This window comes from Maylandia zebra, linkage group LG1 (assembly GCF_041146795.1).
Source record: "Maylandia zebra isolate NMK-2024a linkage group LG1, Mzebra_GT3a, whole genome shotgun sequence".
Lineage (NCBI taxonomy): Eukaryota > Metazoa > Chordata > Actinopteri > Cichliformes > Cichlidae > Maylandia > Maylandia zebra.
This window is the reverse complement of record NC_135167.1, coordinates 22,360,088-22,376,021: the sequence shown is the minus strand read 5'-3', so window position 1 is coordinate 22,376,021 and position 15,934 is coordinate 22,360,088. Positions and strand designations below refer to the sequence as shown.

The 15,934-nt window shown below is 39.0% G+C and overlaps 1 protein-coding gene across 1 annotated transcript in view; it reads left to right on the top strand.

Annotated features, from left to right (window-relative positions):
* The window catches only part of igdcc3 (immunoglobulin superfamily, DCC subclass, member 3), a 67,839-nt gene that overhangs the window by 32,594 nt on the left and 19,311 nt on the right, over positions 1–15,934 (top strand). Inside the window, exons 6-7 of the mRNA XM_004543237.3 lie at positions 3,153–3,311; positions 8,323–8,488. Coding sequence (XP_004543294.1) covers positions 3,153–3,311; positions 8,323–8,488 — 325 coding nt within the window. The remainder of the gene's footprint in view (positions 1–3,152; positions 3,312–8,322; positions 8,489–15,934) is intronic.

Genomic DNA, 15,934 nt, shown 5'->3' with positions numbered 1-15,934 from the left:
CGTGTCCTCACGATGCTAAAACCTCCTTGGAAGCAGCGGAGAGCCTCTGAGTAATTGCTGCACAGACAGCTCTCTTCATGCGGATTTTTCCTTTTCTTGACTACCACTCAGATTCTGTCGTGAACAATTTTTCAATCTCCTATCTGTTTACTTTACTTCTCATTCAATCTGATTTTCTGTTCCAAATGTAAATCACAGCCCCTCCCCAGCATCTGGGTGTAATCAGATTGCCAGTATTGCCTTACACAGTGTTACCAGAATGAAATGCTAACACGATGGGATTTGTATGTATTAGATTACAGCAGGGAGGCTAGGATAAGCCGCATAATGAATCTTATAGTTTCACATCAGTCACTCCTTAATGCCAGAGTTGGTTTGCTGCTATTCATTGAACAGCGGCACCACGGCCTCCTAGCTTGTGCTCTTTTTTTTTCTGACACTAAGTTAATTAGTCTCTGACAGGGAGAAAGTGATGGCAAAGCCAGAGAGAGAGAGGAATATAACAGGAAAATGCAAGAAAAGAACAAGACTGCTTCTGTTAGGACAACGTCCCAGTGCGATAATGAAAAAAATGTGGAAGAAGAAGAAGACGAACACGTGTCACACAAGTTGGAGACATTTATTAGATCTCAATGACTTGTCGTGATTAATTGCATTAATTACATGTATTGTCTTCATTAGGCATCGCCACATAATTGCACATTTACTAATTGAAGCTGCGGCATTTATCACACGAGCCGTGTGTGTGTTGGCTGGTTTGAAGATTCAAGCGAACTCAAAGGATTTTTTTCATCACTTCTGATGAATTGAATGGTGAGCTTGAGATGTGATGAGGTTTGGTCTGTGTGTTTGCTGTGATGATTTCCTTTTGCAGTTTAGGGCTGGTGATCATATCTGATTTAAAAGCAAAACCTGGTGTGCAAAATCTCTGTGTTGTTACAGGGCTTGTCCCTTTCTCCTCCTGGGTTCCTTTTCTCTCTGTCATCATGTTTGGTGTCAGTGTAGTTGTCTTTTGGTCGTTTCCTGTTGTACTCCAGTAGCTGGGTGTCTCCTGCGTCATGATCTGGGTCACTTTCTGTTTGTTGTATTCACCTGCATTTATTAATTTCATCTTGTCACCCTTTTGTAGCAATTATCTGTTTGTGCAGCCTTCTTCCTTGGCTCTATGTATGTTTTGCTTTCTGTTTTACCTGCACTTCTTTGGAGTTTTAGGTTTTGGACCTGTTGTATCACCCAGAATAAAGGCTTGCTTTGATTTCATTGTTTTACATTTCATGACACTATGTGTCATCACTACAGTTTGGCTGAAGAAACCAAAATAACAGTTGCAAGACAAAGGTGCTCATAATGCCTACACACTTGCACTAGCTACACAGTAATAACATGTTTTTGCCACATTGATAAGGCAGTGTATATAAAATTTAAAATATTAGAAGATTTCATGTACTCTTGATGAATTAAGACATTCATCAACTCGTTGTGTAGACACACTAGTGAGATATTCATGTCACATATGGCTGTAATGTAAAATACACACCATTATATAATCTAAGTATCTTTGATACAAGCACATTTGTATGTGCAGTAATGGGATATATTATCATGCACAATATACACACAAAATCATGAGTCTGGTAATCATTTTTGTCATCATATAATTTGATTAGGCCAACATATGCCACAGTGTATTGGTTTGGAGTATGCCATTATGTTTTCAAAGTACGCTTTTACAGTTTTTTAGTCTTTTTTTTCACTTAGATAAGTGGTGATCATACTGTTATCATCAGCAACAGTTTTACCACCACAGAGGACTCTGAGATCTGTAGTCCCATAGACCATCATCTCTCATTTGTCTTGCAACCAGCAGTATGTGATAGAAGGCTGTTCTGATGGCAGTTTCAGTATTCCACAAAACTCTTGGTCATGTGGGTCACGACAGTAAACTTAAACGTTTGTGATGGGCATTCAACATCATATATCTTAGTCCTTAAAAATGAAACTAACAATATGTTTTCACAGTCTTTTGCTAATAAAACCTTAAAAAAATAATTTGTTGATAATCCTGATTAGCAAATTCATTTTTAGGCTTAGTGGCATTATTTTGAAATTCACTTGCTAATGTGCAAGTGAATTTCAGTCAAACTCATTATCCAAAGTAACCTTTCTGTTGAAAAGTGACTTGCTTTAAGTTTGAAGATAAGGGACGAACCCAAAAGTATTCACTGACTATTGACCACATAGTTAGCATTTCTGACTGGAGCTCCTTTGTCCGCTGTGGTACCTGTCTCCCTTCCCTCCATTCCTGGCCTTTCAGTGTATCATATCTGGAACGTACAGGCTTACAGGCTGCAGATGGAACTCACAGATGGGATTAAAATGCCCCTTTGGCCCCATAGCTAACATCATAGGCAGACTGAAGCCATTGTTGGAGTTGACACTGCAGATAAGGGAGCACAGGAAAGTGTGTGAGCTTATCATGTAATTACAGCAAAAGCAGAGAGGAGGCTGCTATGGATTGTGTAGATATAAGATTAGAAGTTACAGTTAGAATTTCTGGTCCCAGACTGGCAGCTGAAACATTTCCAGTGCCAAGAAGCAAACCAGCTTAAAAGAAAATGTACTCTGAGGATTTTTCAGACAAATTCCTGAAAAAGGTGAATGTCTCAACTGGAGCATAAAAGTTTTAATTAGCTGAACATCCGTTAGGGAGAAGCAGAAAAGCAGCATTGATTTACTGTAAAGCACCCAAAAGCCAGATGATTCTCACTGGAAGCTATCACAAAGTCCCAATTAAGTTTTAAAAAATTGCAGCATGTACATGACTCAAACACAAACTCGCTGACCTTTCTTGGTGTATGGTGTGCTGGCAGCTTTATCACATTATAGTCCTGAGGAACACACGCTGTGAGCGCTGCATCCTTGGGGGGACAGTATTAGCGCTGCTTCTGTCAGCTCGTGGCCGTAAACTTGCATGATGTTAATTAGATGTCTTGCTAGTGATTTACACCCACTCTGATCTTTACTATAGTTCAGTTGACCCCCATCTAACATAAACACCCACTGTGCCCATATACCTGGTTCTTTTTATGCTGACCTCCATAGATTCTTACTCATCCTTCTCAACTGTTTTCTTTTTCTCTCTCCCTGATTAGATGGCCGTCCCATCGGGGTGGAGGGAATCCAGGTGCTCGGCACAGGAAACCTGATGATCTCAGATGTTGGTGTGGAGCACTCCGGGGTCTACGTATGTGCCGCTAACAAACCAGGGACCCGTGTGCGCAGGACTGCTCAAGGACGTCTGGTGGTCCAAGGTGAGCTCTGGATAAAAGCAATGACATTTTCTTTTCAGTTGGGTGAAACTAAAAGCACCTGCGAAACATCCTGGGGAACGTGACGAGGTACAGCTCAGCACTATGTGGGTGGATCAGGCAACATGATTACTGTACCATGACTGAAACCTCAGTTTTGCTGCATTGATAAACAAGTGCTTTGCTCCTGTGCCACCAGCGTGTTTTATGTAGGTGGTCTTTAGTTTAAAACCCTCATTCTGATCTAGTGGTTGGTGCAGATTTTTCAGGGAGAAGGTTTTGAATGATTTTCCCCCAAAGCAAAGCAAAGCAAAGCAAAGCATACCAAAACATTTCAGGCTGATTTTTATTTTGCTACCTTCCAAGCAGTAATTATCAGCTATTTCTGGTATACCAAGCATACTTTTACACCTTTTTGTGCCACCAGCAAGATACAAGACCACTAAAATGTCTCTGCTTGTTGCTCAGAGCTAGAGTCTGTATGGTAGGCATTACAAACATTTCACAAAGAGTTCCGACTCTCAGCTTTTGCAATTTCAGTAATAGTTTCAGGTTTCAAATCCTCAACACTCTGTTAGGAAGAGATAAAAAAAATAAATAACTGCAGAGGTTTATTTGAATCATCATTTCTTTAATATTGGAGAACAAAAACACAGAGCAAAATAGATTTGCAGCATCACACCGAGAAGCAGACAGTCCTGCAACATCGGCTTTTGTGGTCTCTGAAATACACTTTAGGGACCAGGCGCAGTTTTTACCAACCCTGGGAAGTTATCATGTACAGTATATTGCATTTGTGGAGGCACATGTGATTAAATCTTTTATGGCAAATAGGGTTTTTTTTTAGATAGAATGAACAAAGATTGTTTTGTATTTGGAGGCACTGAGCACAGAGATACTTGATGATTAGAGATGGGACTCTGGAGAGTCAGGGGACGTGTACCGTGAAGCAGGATTTGGGGTTTAGCGAGGTTAAGAGGCTATGTTGGAGATTACAGATCAAGTTGTATCAAAGCATAGCCTACTAACTAATCAGTTCTGTGACACCATTCCTAGAAGATCCTATAGACCATGCGTTTTCAGAGGAGCTCTAGTTTGTTTTTTTTTTAGAAACTCTTTAAACCCCTTTTCATTTTTCCTGACAAGCATCGTTAAGAGATACAGATTCACAGCCTTTCTGCTTGCTTTGCTGCAAGCAGTTTCAGAGCAATTTCATTGTCTTGTAATGTAATGGACTTGCATTTATATAGTACTTCTCTCGTCTTGCTGACCACTGAAAGCACCTTAGACTACAAAGTGCTTGTACTTGTTGGTCTAAGATGTGCAAGTCAGCCTTCACAGCCATTATAATTTGCTAGTCCTGTGAAAAGTATGTACATCAACATCAGCACTGCCCACTTTTAAAGGACATTGCAAACCTGGCTTGATTTGCCCAGTCGAGTTTGCCCTGTTTATTCGATTCAGGTTGGTGAGGTTTAGTGAAGCCACGTTATAAAAATTGTTATACTACAGTCTGAGCTACAAAAATGAGATGCACACTGTGGGCACTTCTGGGAAATTCTATAAATATAACCATCAAATTTAAATTAGAGAATGACATATGGAGATATGATTTGCAGATTTTAGATGCCACACTAGAAGGATAAAAAAAAAAAACCCAGCAACACGGATTCTTTCTTCTTTGTTTGTTGGTTTTCAAAATGCCTAGAAATTGATTTATTGTGTCTTTGTTTTGGCACTGGTATCCTCAGCTCAAAAGCCGCGCCTTCGTGTCTGCAGCTTTTTAAAATTCTTCCGCGGTTCTTCACAGGCTCTGCAACAAGAGACAATGCCTCTGCAGTATTGTATCTGCGAGCCTTTCTTCACTCAAATGACATGTATAATCAGTTTTTTTTTTTAATAACAGGCCATTAGCATTCAATTTTAGATTTGTTTGTTTTATAACACAGTTGTGTGAGTCTCACAGGAGATAAATATGCAGATTTTCTACAATAAATAAGAAGTAACACCATCATCTGGTGAAAGTGGTAAACCCATAGCACCTCTCTTTTTCTTCTTCTCAATATATAATACAATATACTAGATACTATAAGATACATCCAAATTCAAAATATCCTATAATAACATATCTTTGATTTGCCAGTCTTACGTGTAGGTGTTCCTGTAGTTATAGTCATTAGTTTATTTGTACTAGCTGATTACACACTACTGTATGTACAGGTTATGTGAAAACAAGACAAATCAACTCTTAATACATCCTATAAGTCTTTTTAAAGAAAATATACTTTATGTAATGTGGGGAACTTTAATATTAGACAAAAACTTAAAGGTCAATAATCTGTTGCTCTGCCACAGCATGCAGAAGAAATATAGTCCTTTGAAGTTTCATTCTCTGTGTGCTTTCTAACATTTTGATTGAAATGTTGTTGTTCTTTTCATCTATTCTCCACAGAGCTGGAGCCAGTATCATGAAGGTGTTTGATGTTAGTGTTAAGAGACAGGTGCTTTTGACCAAAAGGATATGGCAGGTGTGGGCTGCCCTGTGCATTAATTGCCACCAAGCAGGAAACATCCAGTGTCTGCCTCACTCACATATTGATCAGACGGACCATACTTTGCTCCAGCCTATAGCAGCATCGATCGCAGACAATATTTCATTTCATCTGCTTGTCAAGTCTGCGACGAGCCCCTCACCTGCTAAGGATAAAAAGATGTGGACATTCATGATGTGCCGCTGTCTGTTTTTGGTTTCTGTTATTGATTTAAGGAAACAACAAATGCCTCATTAACTACACATAAACACATGTGTTAGAACTGCTCCATTATGATGGAATAGTGTGCTTTAATTAGTAATTCTCATTATTCTATAGATAATAAGCTACTATAAGAGGGCTTCAGTGGCTGTCACTGATTAGGAACTTCAATAAGCACAAAGCTAAGAAGACAGTCACAGTTTAAAAAAGCACTTACACAGTAAACAAGCTGGATTTATGTTGGCTCCTTTGGGGTACAAAAAGAGAGAAGAGAGAAACAAAGAATGAAAGAGTAAAACTGTAGCGGCCAAAGAAGCGAAAAACAAGCGTAAGATGGATAGCTGGTGCTCACGGTCTTACCCCACACCCTTACAGGTGCAAATCAATGCCTTCCTGAGCTCCCTCTGACCTTCACCTTCAAGTCAGCCCTCAAAGCACACAGCAAGTGTGCACAAAACAGACAATGAAGCTGGGAAGGACTGAGATGAATGAAAGGACCATCTCACGCTGTCAGCCCCCCTCATTCAAGTGCCTAACGGCCCCTTAGCTTTTCCACTGGGAAGAATGAAAATGCTTACATTGAGAAAGTGTCAGACAACATTTTATTTATTAGTGTTGGAACAAGAAGGAGGGCAGAAGAGCGGGGAAAACAAAATAAACAGGAATTCAACTTGACAACCGAAAGTGTGACAGATCTTTTAAAGTTGACCTGTTTGACTTGTTCCTAGTATATATATTTTTTATTTTTTTGTCAAATAAAGGCACATAGAGTGGTGGATGCCCACGTTATATATGGCCAAACTTTCAAATAAGGCCAGCGTATGTGTAAGACCCTATTTCGAGGGATTTTTTCCCACTCTTGGCTGTATGATGTCAGTAGAAGCAGGATGTGGTTAATATGTTTATCTCAAGCGTACAGCTCTGGCCAGCGCAGCGCCTGTTTAAAACCTTCTGTTTGCTAGAGGCAGTCAAACAGAAGACACGGTGAACTGAGGGTCATCAAGGGCCAGTATAGGATAAATAAGGATTATTCAAAAAAGTATATCATGTAAATGTACACTAATAGATGCCAAGAATTAAAAATATGCATAAAAATGAGCATATTAGGTCCATTTTACAGGAACTATGGCTCATGACCGCTTTAAAAAAAGACAGGAAAGTCTAGATCCATTGGAAGCAAAATATTAAGACGTGACTAAAGACTTTTGCACAATACTGTATTTCTTCATTCATTCCTCTTAGTTTGGACTTTTAATATGTAGCCCTCAATACTCCATATATGTCATAAATGTGCTGTCCCTAAGAGAGCCAGCTAAAATTACTTAACCTATTTAAAACAAGTGCAGCCTTTTTTTATAAACAGTAATCTGTTGCACATTACTCATTACCTTTTTTAATACTTTTTTAAGCAATCTTATAATCCCATCAAATTATAGGTCCAAAAGTTTCTCTTTAAGAGTCACCTCTATGATTCAGTCACTTTGATCTCACGGTATTTGTGTTCAAGTTATTTCAGGTTTTCTCAGGTTGCTCATCCTCTCTTGATGATGATGAAGAAAATGACAGGGACAGAAAAAAAAGGTGGAACAGTGTGGTATTTTTTACTAAAGGCATCATGATACGCCTCCAGTAAAGGCATTATATAAATCCGTGTATATATAATACCATCAAATTTTCTCGGCTAATGTTGTCATAAATAAATTAGGCTGTCAGATCACTTACATCTGTTGGGACAATTATAAGCACAGAGGAGATAATTCAAAAGCACCAACGTAGAAAATTATAATCCAGCAGGTATAATTTTAATTACTCTTTAAATTAAAATAGAGCACCTGCCATTTTGAATAATGAATAATGGCTGGAAGCCTGAATCAAGTGATGAGAGCAGATATGATAAAAACTGAACTGCTGTTTTAAGGCAAATTACTCCCAAGTATTGCTCTGGTTGCACAAGTCTTATGGCTTTATCTTGCTTTCCTGCTTCCCCCTTTTCCTGCATCTGCATTGATCTGGTGTCTATCATAATCCTGCCAACTGACCCTGAATTATATCTCTACAGCAGTATTTATACCATTCATGCATACACTAGGCTTTCATATTTTCCCTTCCTCATTCTCACCCTTTGGCTTTTTCTTTTTCTGCACCTCTTAATTCTGCCAAAATTGTATTTCTATTTTTTTGGCACCGATCTATCCAGCAACATCTTTTGCTTGACGGATTGAGGTTACTCGATCTGATTCTCAGTCTGCCTTCTCTTACAGCTCCAGCAGAATTCGTTCAGCCTCCACAGTCCATCGCCCGCCCCGTCGGCACCACCGCTATCTTCACCTGTCAAGCGCGGGGTGAGCCTGAGCCGCAGCTCACCTGGCTGAAGAACGGGCAGATTCTGGAGCCTGGGGGGCACGTCAAACTCAGAAACAACAACAGGTAAACAAAAAAACAAAAAAATTTACTTTAATCATATTCAAATTTATTCATATATACATAAATGCTCACAGAGGCACAGAGCTCTGTAGTAAGACAGTTCGCTCAGTTTTTGCTCATTCTGTCAGAGGTTTTCTACAAAATGGTCCCTTTTGATACCATAAATTTGTTTAAACAGCTGTTTGTTTCCTCACCTAAAACTTTAGGCAGCCCAACAAAAATGTCAAGTGCATTTCCTCCCATAGAAATTGCCACTTGAACCGTGTACAACAACCTACAGAGGATCTTATTAACTTATTAACTCATATTAACTTATTTATAGCTTAAAAACCCCGCATATGCTTATGATATTATATTTACATGAAAAACAAAAATGACAACCCAAAAACTCTTCTTAAAAATGATCTGTAACGAATCTGTCACATGTTACAGCGATTTCATTAAGTCATCATCATCTGGGCTGTTACATAACGTGATAACTGCATTTATCACAGATCAGATTTCTTTCTTTCCAGCCATCACTTACAAAGCTGCACCCAGCTAACAGGACTAATATGGTTGTCAGTATTAATTGCTATTGCCTTGATCTGATCATTGGCATCATCAAATGCTCATTTTCACCACATTTGTGTTGCTTCTATAACGCAGCAGCTGCTGGAATACGTTCCTGCCAAGGCGTGAGCCTCAATTTATTTTTGCATCTTTATGTGTGCGCTGTAAAGGCTACATTATGTATATATGTATATATACACGTATATATATACACACATATATATATATATATATATATATACACACATATATATATATATATATATATATATATATATATATATACACGTGTATATATACATATATACATAATGTAGCCTTTACAGCGCACACATAAAGATGCAAAAATACACATATATACACATATATGTATATATATACATATATATGTATATATATACATATATATACATATATACGTATACATATACATATATATATGTATATATATGTGTATATATATATATATATATATATATATATATATATATATATATATGTGTGTGTGTGTGTGTGTGTGTGTGTGTGTATAGTATATTTGGCTGTTAACACTTCATGGCCAAGAGTTGGGCTTTTTTAAAAATCCATGCTTGATTTTATGATATTTCTGGAGAAACCCAAAGTTTCCAGCCTGTTTCTTAACACTGCTAGGCATAACTTCAACCTGCGATACTCCAATTATCCTTATATGCTGTTATTATTCATATTATACGAAATATGAAGTCAGTATGCAACAAAAAGAATCAATACTCACACTACATCGCAGTGAGTGATGCGAGCAGACACCTTCATCGCTCACACACACTGCTGCACTCCTACTTGCCTTCCACCAGTCTCTATTTGTCAGCGAGATGGACTGAGGGGCTAACAAAGAAGGAAAGAAGAGTGGGAAGATATAAATGAGAGGCCAGACTTAGATGTGGTGAAAAAGTGAGAAAAATGAATCTCACTTTGTGTTCAATAGAGAAGTGATGAGTTGGCAGGAAGAATAGATGAGACGAGAAAAAGAAAAAGGGTAGCCAGAGCATTACAGTATTTCTACTCTACACCATTACTGCATGACCTGCTGTTACATGAATCTTATGCAAACCATCTGATTGGTTAAGGAGGCAGGCCTCAGCTTGAGATCTCCCATTAGCTAATTACATCACAAACTCAGCTGGTTAAACAGGAATTGCAATCAGCTATTTAGAGAACCGAGCAGCTTGTTGTGCATCTTAAGACTCTGCACTGTCTGTCTGCAGTGTAATGTTAAACTCTTTCTGTTCAGGGAGTTTGTTTAATGAAAATCAAGAAATTCTCACATTTATAAAACAACTGAATCATGTTGAAATTTGTGCTTAGAAACTGAAAATTTTCTCTTTGACTGACAGATAACATATATAAACATATGCTGCAAGGCTCAAGCAGTAGTAAATCCAGAATCTATATTATATGTTCCTTGTATAATTTTCCCCTCACAGATGCTGTATATTTGTTCAGTAGTTATATTTTGCTAAAATAATTTGGTGAGTGTAGGAGGGGAAAGTCCTTTATGCTGAAAAAATTATGAATTAGTCAACCTTTTATAATTAAACAAAAAACCTCTGTAAATGACATAGCCTGTATTGAAAAGATGGGTGTAGTCGTCTGCAGAGTGAAGCCAGTGCCTCAAGTCTGCATTCTTTATAGTGGCCAGCAGGGGGCAACTTAAATAAGATGGTAAAGAAAATTGTGAGACACATGTTTGACTTCTCCCTTGATTTACATCCTCTGTAAAGTCTTTCCTGGTGAGTTTATGGTCTTGATCACTTGGTTTAACTCCTACCTAGTAAAACACATTCAGGTCATAAAATCCTTCATCCTGTTAAAAGGGAGTTTTTCTTTCCCACCATCACAAAGTCCTTGATCATTGGGGCTCGTCTGATTGTCAGGGTTTTCTCCCAAAATACTAGCGACAACAGTCGCCTCAAGGTGCTATACGGTAAAGGTAAAGCTTTACCTTAAAGCACCTTGAGGCGACTGTTGTTGCGAATTGGTGCTATATAAATAAACATGGGCAGAACTGAATTGAAGGTTATGTCTACATTTAAGATTAATCATGCATTAATTGCCAAGATTTGATGATGTGGAAAAAAATTCTGAACACTTTTAGATTCATTAGTCAATCTCTGGATATTTAAAAGAACATTTTTTAGTCATAATTACATAAGATTACTCATCTACTGCACTCATTATATCTCATGTGTATACATTTGAGGGCAAAAGGGTAAAAACACATGTGACTTTCCCACTGAGGTATAAACATCTTGCAGATTTTAGCTGTATATTAAATTCACTCAGCTGGCAATTCACAGTGGGGTGAGTTTTACCGAGAGCCTGAAAGACCATGTAGTGCAGGGGTGTCAAACTCAAATACACAGTGGGCCAAATTTCAAAACTGGAACAAAGTCGCAGGCTAACATTAATATTTATTGAAAAAAAATATAAGATATAAGAATGAATCTTTTCTTATGGACTCAAACACGTTTTGCTGAAAAACTGAATATGGAACAAGCAAAGCTTAATACTAAACAATATATATATTAGCTGTATAATACCAGCAGGCCAGCTCTAATAGTAATTTGGTATGGCTTCGCGGGCCAAATGTAATTAGGCTGCGGGCCAACTTTGGCCCGCGGGCCAGAGTTTGACACCTATGATGTAGTGTGTTTTCTGGAGGTCCTAAAAAATATATATGGGATCAGGCAGAATTTACCTGCTGATCCAAGCTAAAACAAATGATATATAATGATATGCAAATTCATTCAACAGCTCCGGGTAGCACAATTATTCTGTTTTCACAGATACGTACATATATATAGATATATTCAGAGGCTATCAGATAGTGTAGGCTTGAGTACACAATGCAACATACCTAGGAGAGAGATTTTAATTAATGTGTGTGGTCGGTGTAACAGTATATACACACACTGCCGACTCTCATGATGCTGACCTTCAAGAGCAAAGAGGGAAGGAAGGGGAATCGATTGTGCATTTCATTCATACACACGCACACACATTAATCAAAAAGCAAGTCTGTATGTGCAAAATAGCCCCACGGTGCATGCCATCATTCATTTTGCACTCACACATAATCCAACATGACAATTCACAAGTGTGATGCCCTTTACTCCTCAGCCGCACGAACGCTTTTCTCGCCAAATGCAGGAAACCGACGAGGCTGTGTCGGCAATATGCGGTGATGTCAGAAATAAGCTGATTGGCTGCTTCTGTAAACACGCGAGGCGTGTGTTCTTCCTGACACAACCCAACAAATGTGACACCACGGACACACACTGCCAGCATTATTATGAAGCCCCTTCATTATTAGTGTTTGCTGGCCAGCCTCCTGTGAAATATGCTATCCTGGTTATTTAAACCCTCTCAGAGTTGGATCATTATACATTGTTCTTACATCACCAAAGCTGCCGTGTGTGATCCCTCGACAAACACAAGCTGTGATCTCCGACAGTTTAATAATTGAGAGGTTGAAAGTCAGCCTGTTTAGTTTTACTGCAGTGGATGAAAATTAAATTCTCCCTTGTGGTAAAAAAAAGAGAAGAATGACAAAAATCATTAAATTTTAATCATTCAGATCGACTAACAATCCTTTTTTATCTGTTTAGAAAGTTATGTAGTAACTAAAAGAACATTTTCAATTGTGTGTGAGAGGCGTGGTGTATTTTCAAATTAATAGCCAACATCTGAAGGAACAGGGCACCACACAAACCTGGTCATTTTGTAGCAGAATCCTTTCAAAGGGTTTTTTTTTTCTTTTCTTTTTTTTTTAAACTTTCTTTCACCAAGACCTGCCTTTCTTGTTTGCAGGCCCCTCTCTGTGCCCCACATCCCCCTTTCCTGCCCACTTTACAGCGAGCTCTGGCCTGAGCATTGGCCTTGAACTCTGACCTCGCCTGTAATCAGTCATATCCCTGGGCCCTTCCCTCCTCTCAGGCCACAGACAGCTCATCACTCCTCCCCTCCACCCTTCCCCGCCTCTTCCTCCTGTTCTCTCTTTGTCCCCAGACTTTTTTCTTCTTCTTCTTCCTTTCACTCTCACTGAATCCAGAATGGCAAAGCTGGCTTTTGATGGGGTGCTGCTCGGAGACAACGGAGAGTAAACACAGCCTTAGCAGCTGAACAACAGACCCAAAGCCCCACTGTCAGCTATCCCCCCCGGTCCACAGCCTTATCTGTCAATCTGTGAAGTGACCTTGAACTGATGAGTAAATGATGGTGTCAACCTGTCAGGACGGGACAGCTCAGTTCAGGAGCTCCAATGAGACAAGCAAACAGTCCAAATTTAGGCCATACACCTCCCGTGTGTTTTCAACTCTGTCACTCGCTTTTCCCCTTCACATATGTTTGGATCGTTGGTGAGGTGTTGCTTATAAATACAGACCGATCTATTTGAAAAGAAACTGAGTCAGAAAGTATTTGAACATGGCGAAGGTTTCAAAGGTTTTGATTTGAGTAAGCTTAGCATTTACCGCTGCCATTCATCAACAGTGCATCTATAAAACAAGTCATTTTTAATATTTCTGTTAGAAAATCAGTCGGTGCTGAAAACCTTGACATCATTAATAAAGAGGGCATGCCACTTGTAAAACCTTTCATCAACTTGTGTGCATGAAAATGGGAAAAAGTTTCTTTTAATGTGTAGCGATAGGAGAGTTGTCCATATATGAGTTCATATAAGCAGCATCAAACCTTGCAGAGAATTTCTTCAATAACTAATACAGTTTCCTGGAATGTTTTGTTCCTCTTGGTCTTTACAAATACTTGTGACGTAGTTATCTAAACATCCGCCATCTGTCACATCATTCCTCAGCAGTGATCTGATACAAAAAGCAATGTGATTTAGATTTCCAGCTGAAGCAACAGAGAGAAAAAAAGACCTCAGAAACGAAACATCGTGTCACTAAACTGTCAAATGACACTGAGGCTGAACTAAAGACATTAAGCCAAAATTAAATGCAAGACATTACGTGCATCAGCACTGAAATCATTATACCTAAATTAATGCAGTCATCACTGTGCAGTGATAATTAACAGAGATAAAAAAGCAAATCTTCATGAATATGATTACAAGATCAAACAGGAACTTGATAATGAAACTCTAAATCAGAAGCGTCAAACAGTACAAGATGTGAAATGAAAATTACATATAAGTTATTAGTAGTTGGTTCTTATTAATAGCTGGAACATCTGGAAAGTGAAGTGAAGTGAAAGTGATTCAAATTCCTGCAATTATTTGGTTTGTTTTTAAAGAAGTAAAATACAGACAAATAGTTAAATTTGACCATTTTCTGCATCAAGTAACAAAAAGCGGAAATTTTGCGGCTTTTTTATAATCATATAAATCATCAAGTTTCTTGAAGATGTTTCACCTTTTTTGGGGGGGGGGGGGAGTACAACACATATAGGATCAAAGTCGACTGACTGTGCCCCATTAACTAACATCCCTGCTCTAAAATGTCTAAAACATCTAGAGCTTTCCTCCTGGAAGTTATAAAGCAGGTTTTGACAGCAGTTGTGGAATTTCACAAGTGACCAGCTAACAGCGTCCATCCATGTGTTTATGAAATGTATGTGTGAGTGCGTGGGTGTGTGTGAATTAGCATACATGCAGCTGGACGCTACTGTACCTCCTCAAACAAGCGACTTCTTGTGAAATTTCGCTGCCTTCCGTTCTCACACTCATGGGGCGCATCCGGCCGCGGTGGCATTGAGTAGGGCATCCCTGGGGGCCTCTTTGCTGCGTCTGGTCAGGCTGCTTGTCTGCAAACACTCCATCCATCGCTGATATGAAAGGCTGTCAGAAACGTGATGGTTGAGTAGCGAGCTGAGGGCTGGTGACTGCTGCCACTTCAGGGGTCAGAGGTGAGATTGGCTCAGAGAGGCTGCAATGCAGAACACCTCTTTGACCTGATAATTATACAGATTGAGTCCACCTGGCAGCCTGGAGCGAATAATGACTCTTCCATCTCGCGGCTTTCTCTGACCCAGATTAGAAATCTCCAGTAACAACACTTCAATTTTGAAAAGGAAATGGAATAATTCAGTTCTTTGTCCTACCTGCTGACCCAGAAGAGGCTCGCCTGACCTTAAAAATCCATCTGCATGAAACGCACTGAGGCTGGCGTGATGTCAGTGTTGCTGAGAACTGAAATGCCACTTTGCTCATGTTCCCTTTCACCAATCTAGGAGGATACCTGCAGTACTGTGTAAAATTCTTAGCAATATAGGGAGTGCAGAATTATTAGGCAAGTTGTATTTTTGAGGAATAATGTTATTATTGAACAACAACCATGTTCTCAATGAACCCAAAAAACTCATTAATATCAAAGCTGAATGTTTTTGGAAGTAGTTTTTAGTTTGTTGTTAGTTTTAGCTATTTTAGGGGGATATCTGTGTGTGCAGGTGACTATTACTGTGCATAATTATTAGGCAACTTAACAAAAAACAAATATATACCCATTTCAATTATTTATTTTTACCAGTGAAACCAATATAACATCTCCACATTCACAAATATACATTTCTGACATTCAAAAACAAAACAAAAACAAATCAGCGACCAATATAGCCACCTTTCTTTGCAAGGACACTCAAAAGCCTGCCATCCATGGATTCTGTCAGTGTTTTGATCTGTTCACCATCAACATTGCGTGCAGCAGCAACCACAGCCTCCCAGACACTGTTCAGAGAGGTGTACTGTTTTCCCTCCTTGTAAATCTCACATTTGATGATGGACCACAGGTTCTCAATGGGGTTCAGATTGTCATTAGTTTTTCTTCTTTTATACCCTTTCTTGCCAGCCACGCTGTGGAGTACTTGGACGCGTGTGATGGAGCATTGTCCTGCATGAAAATC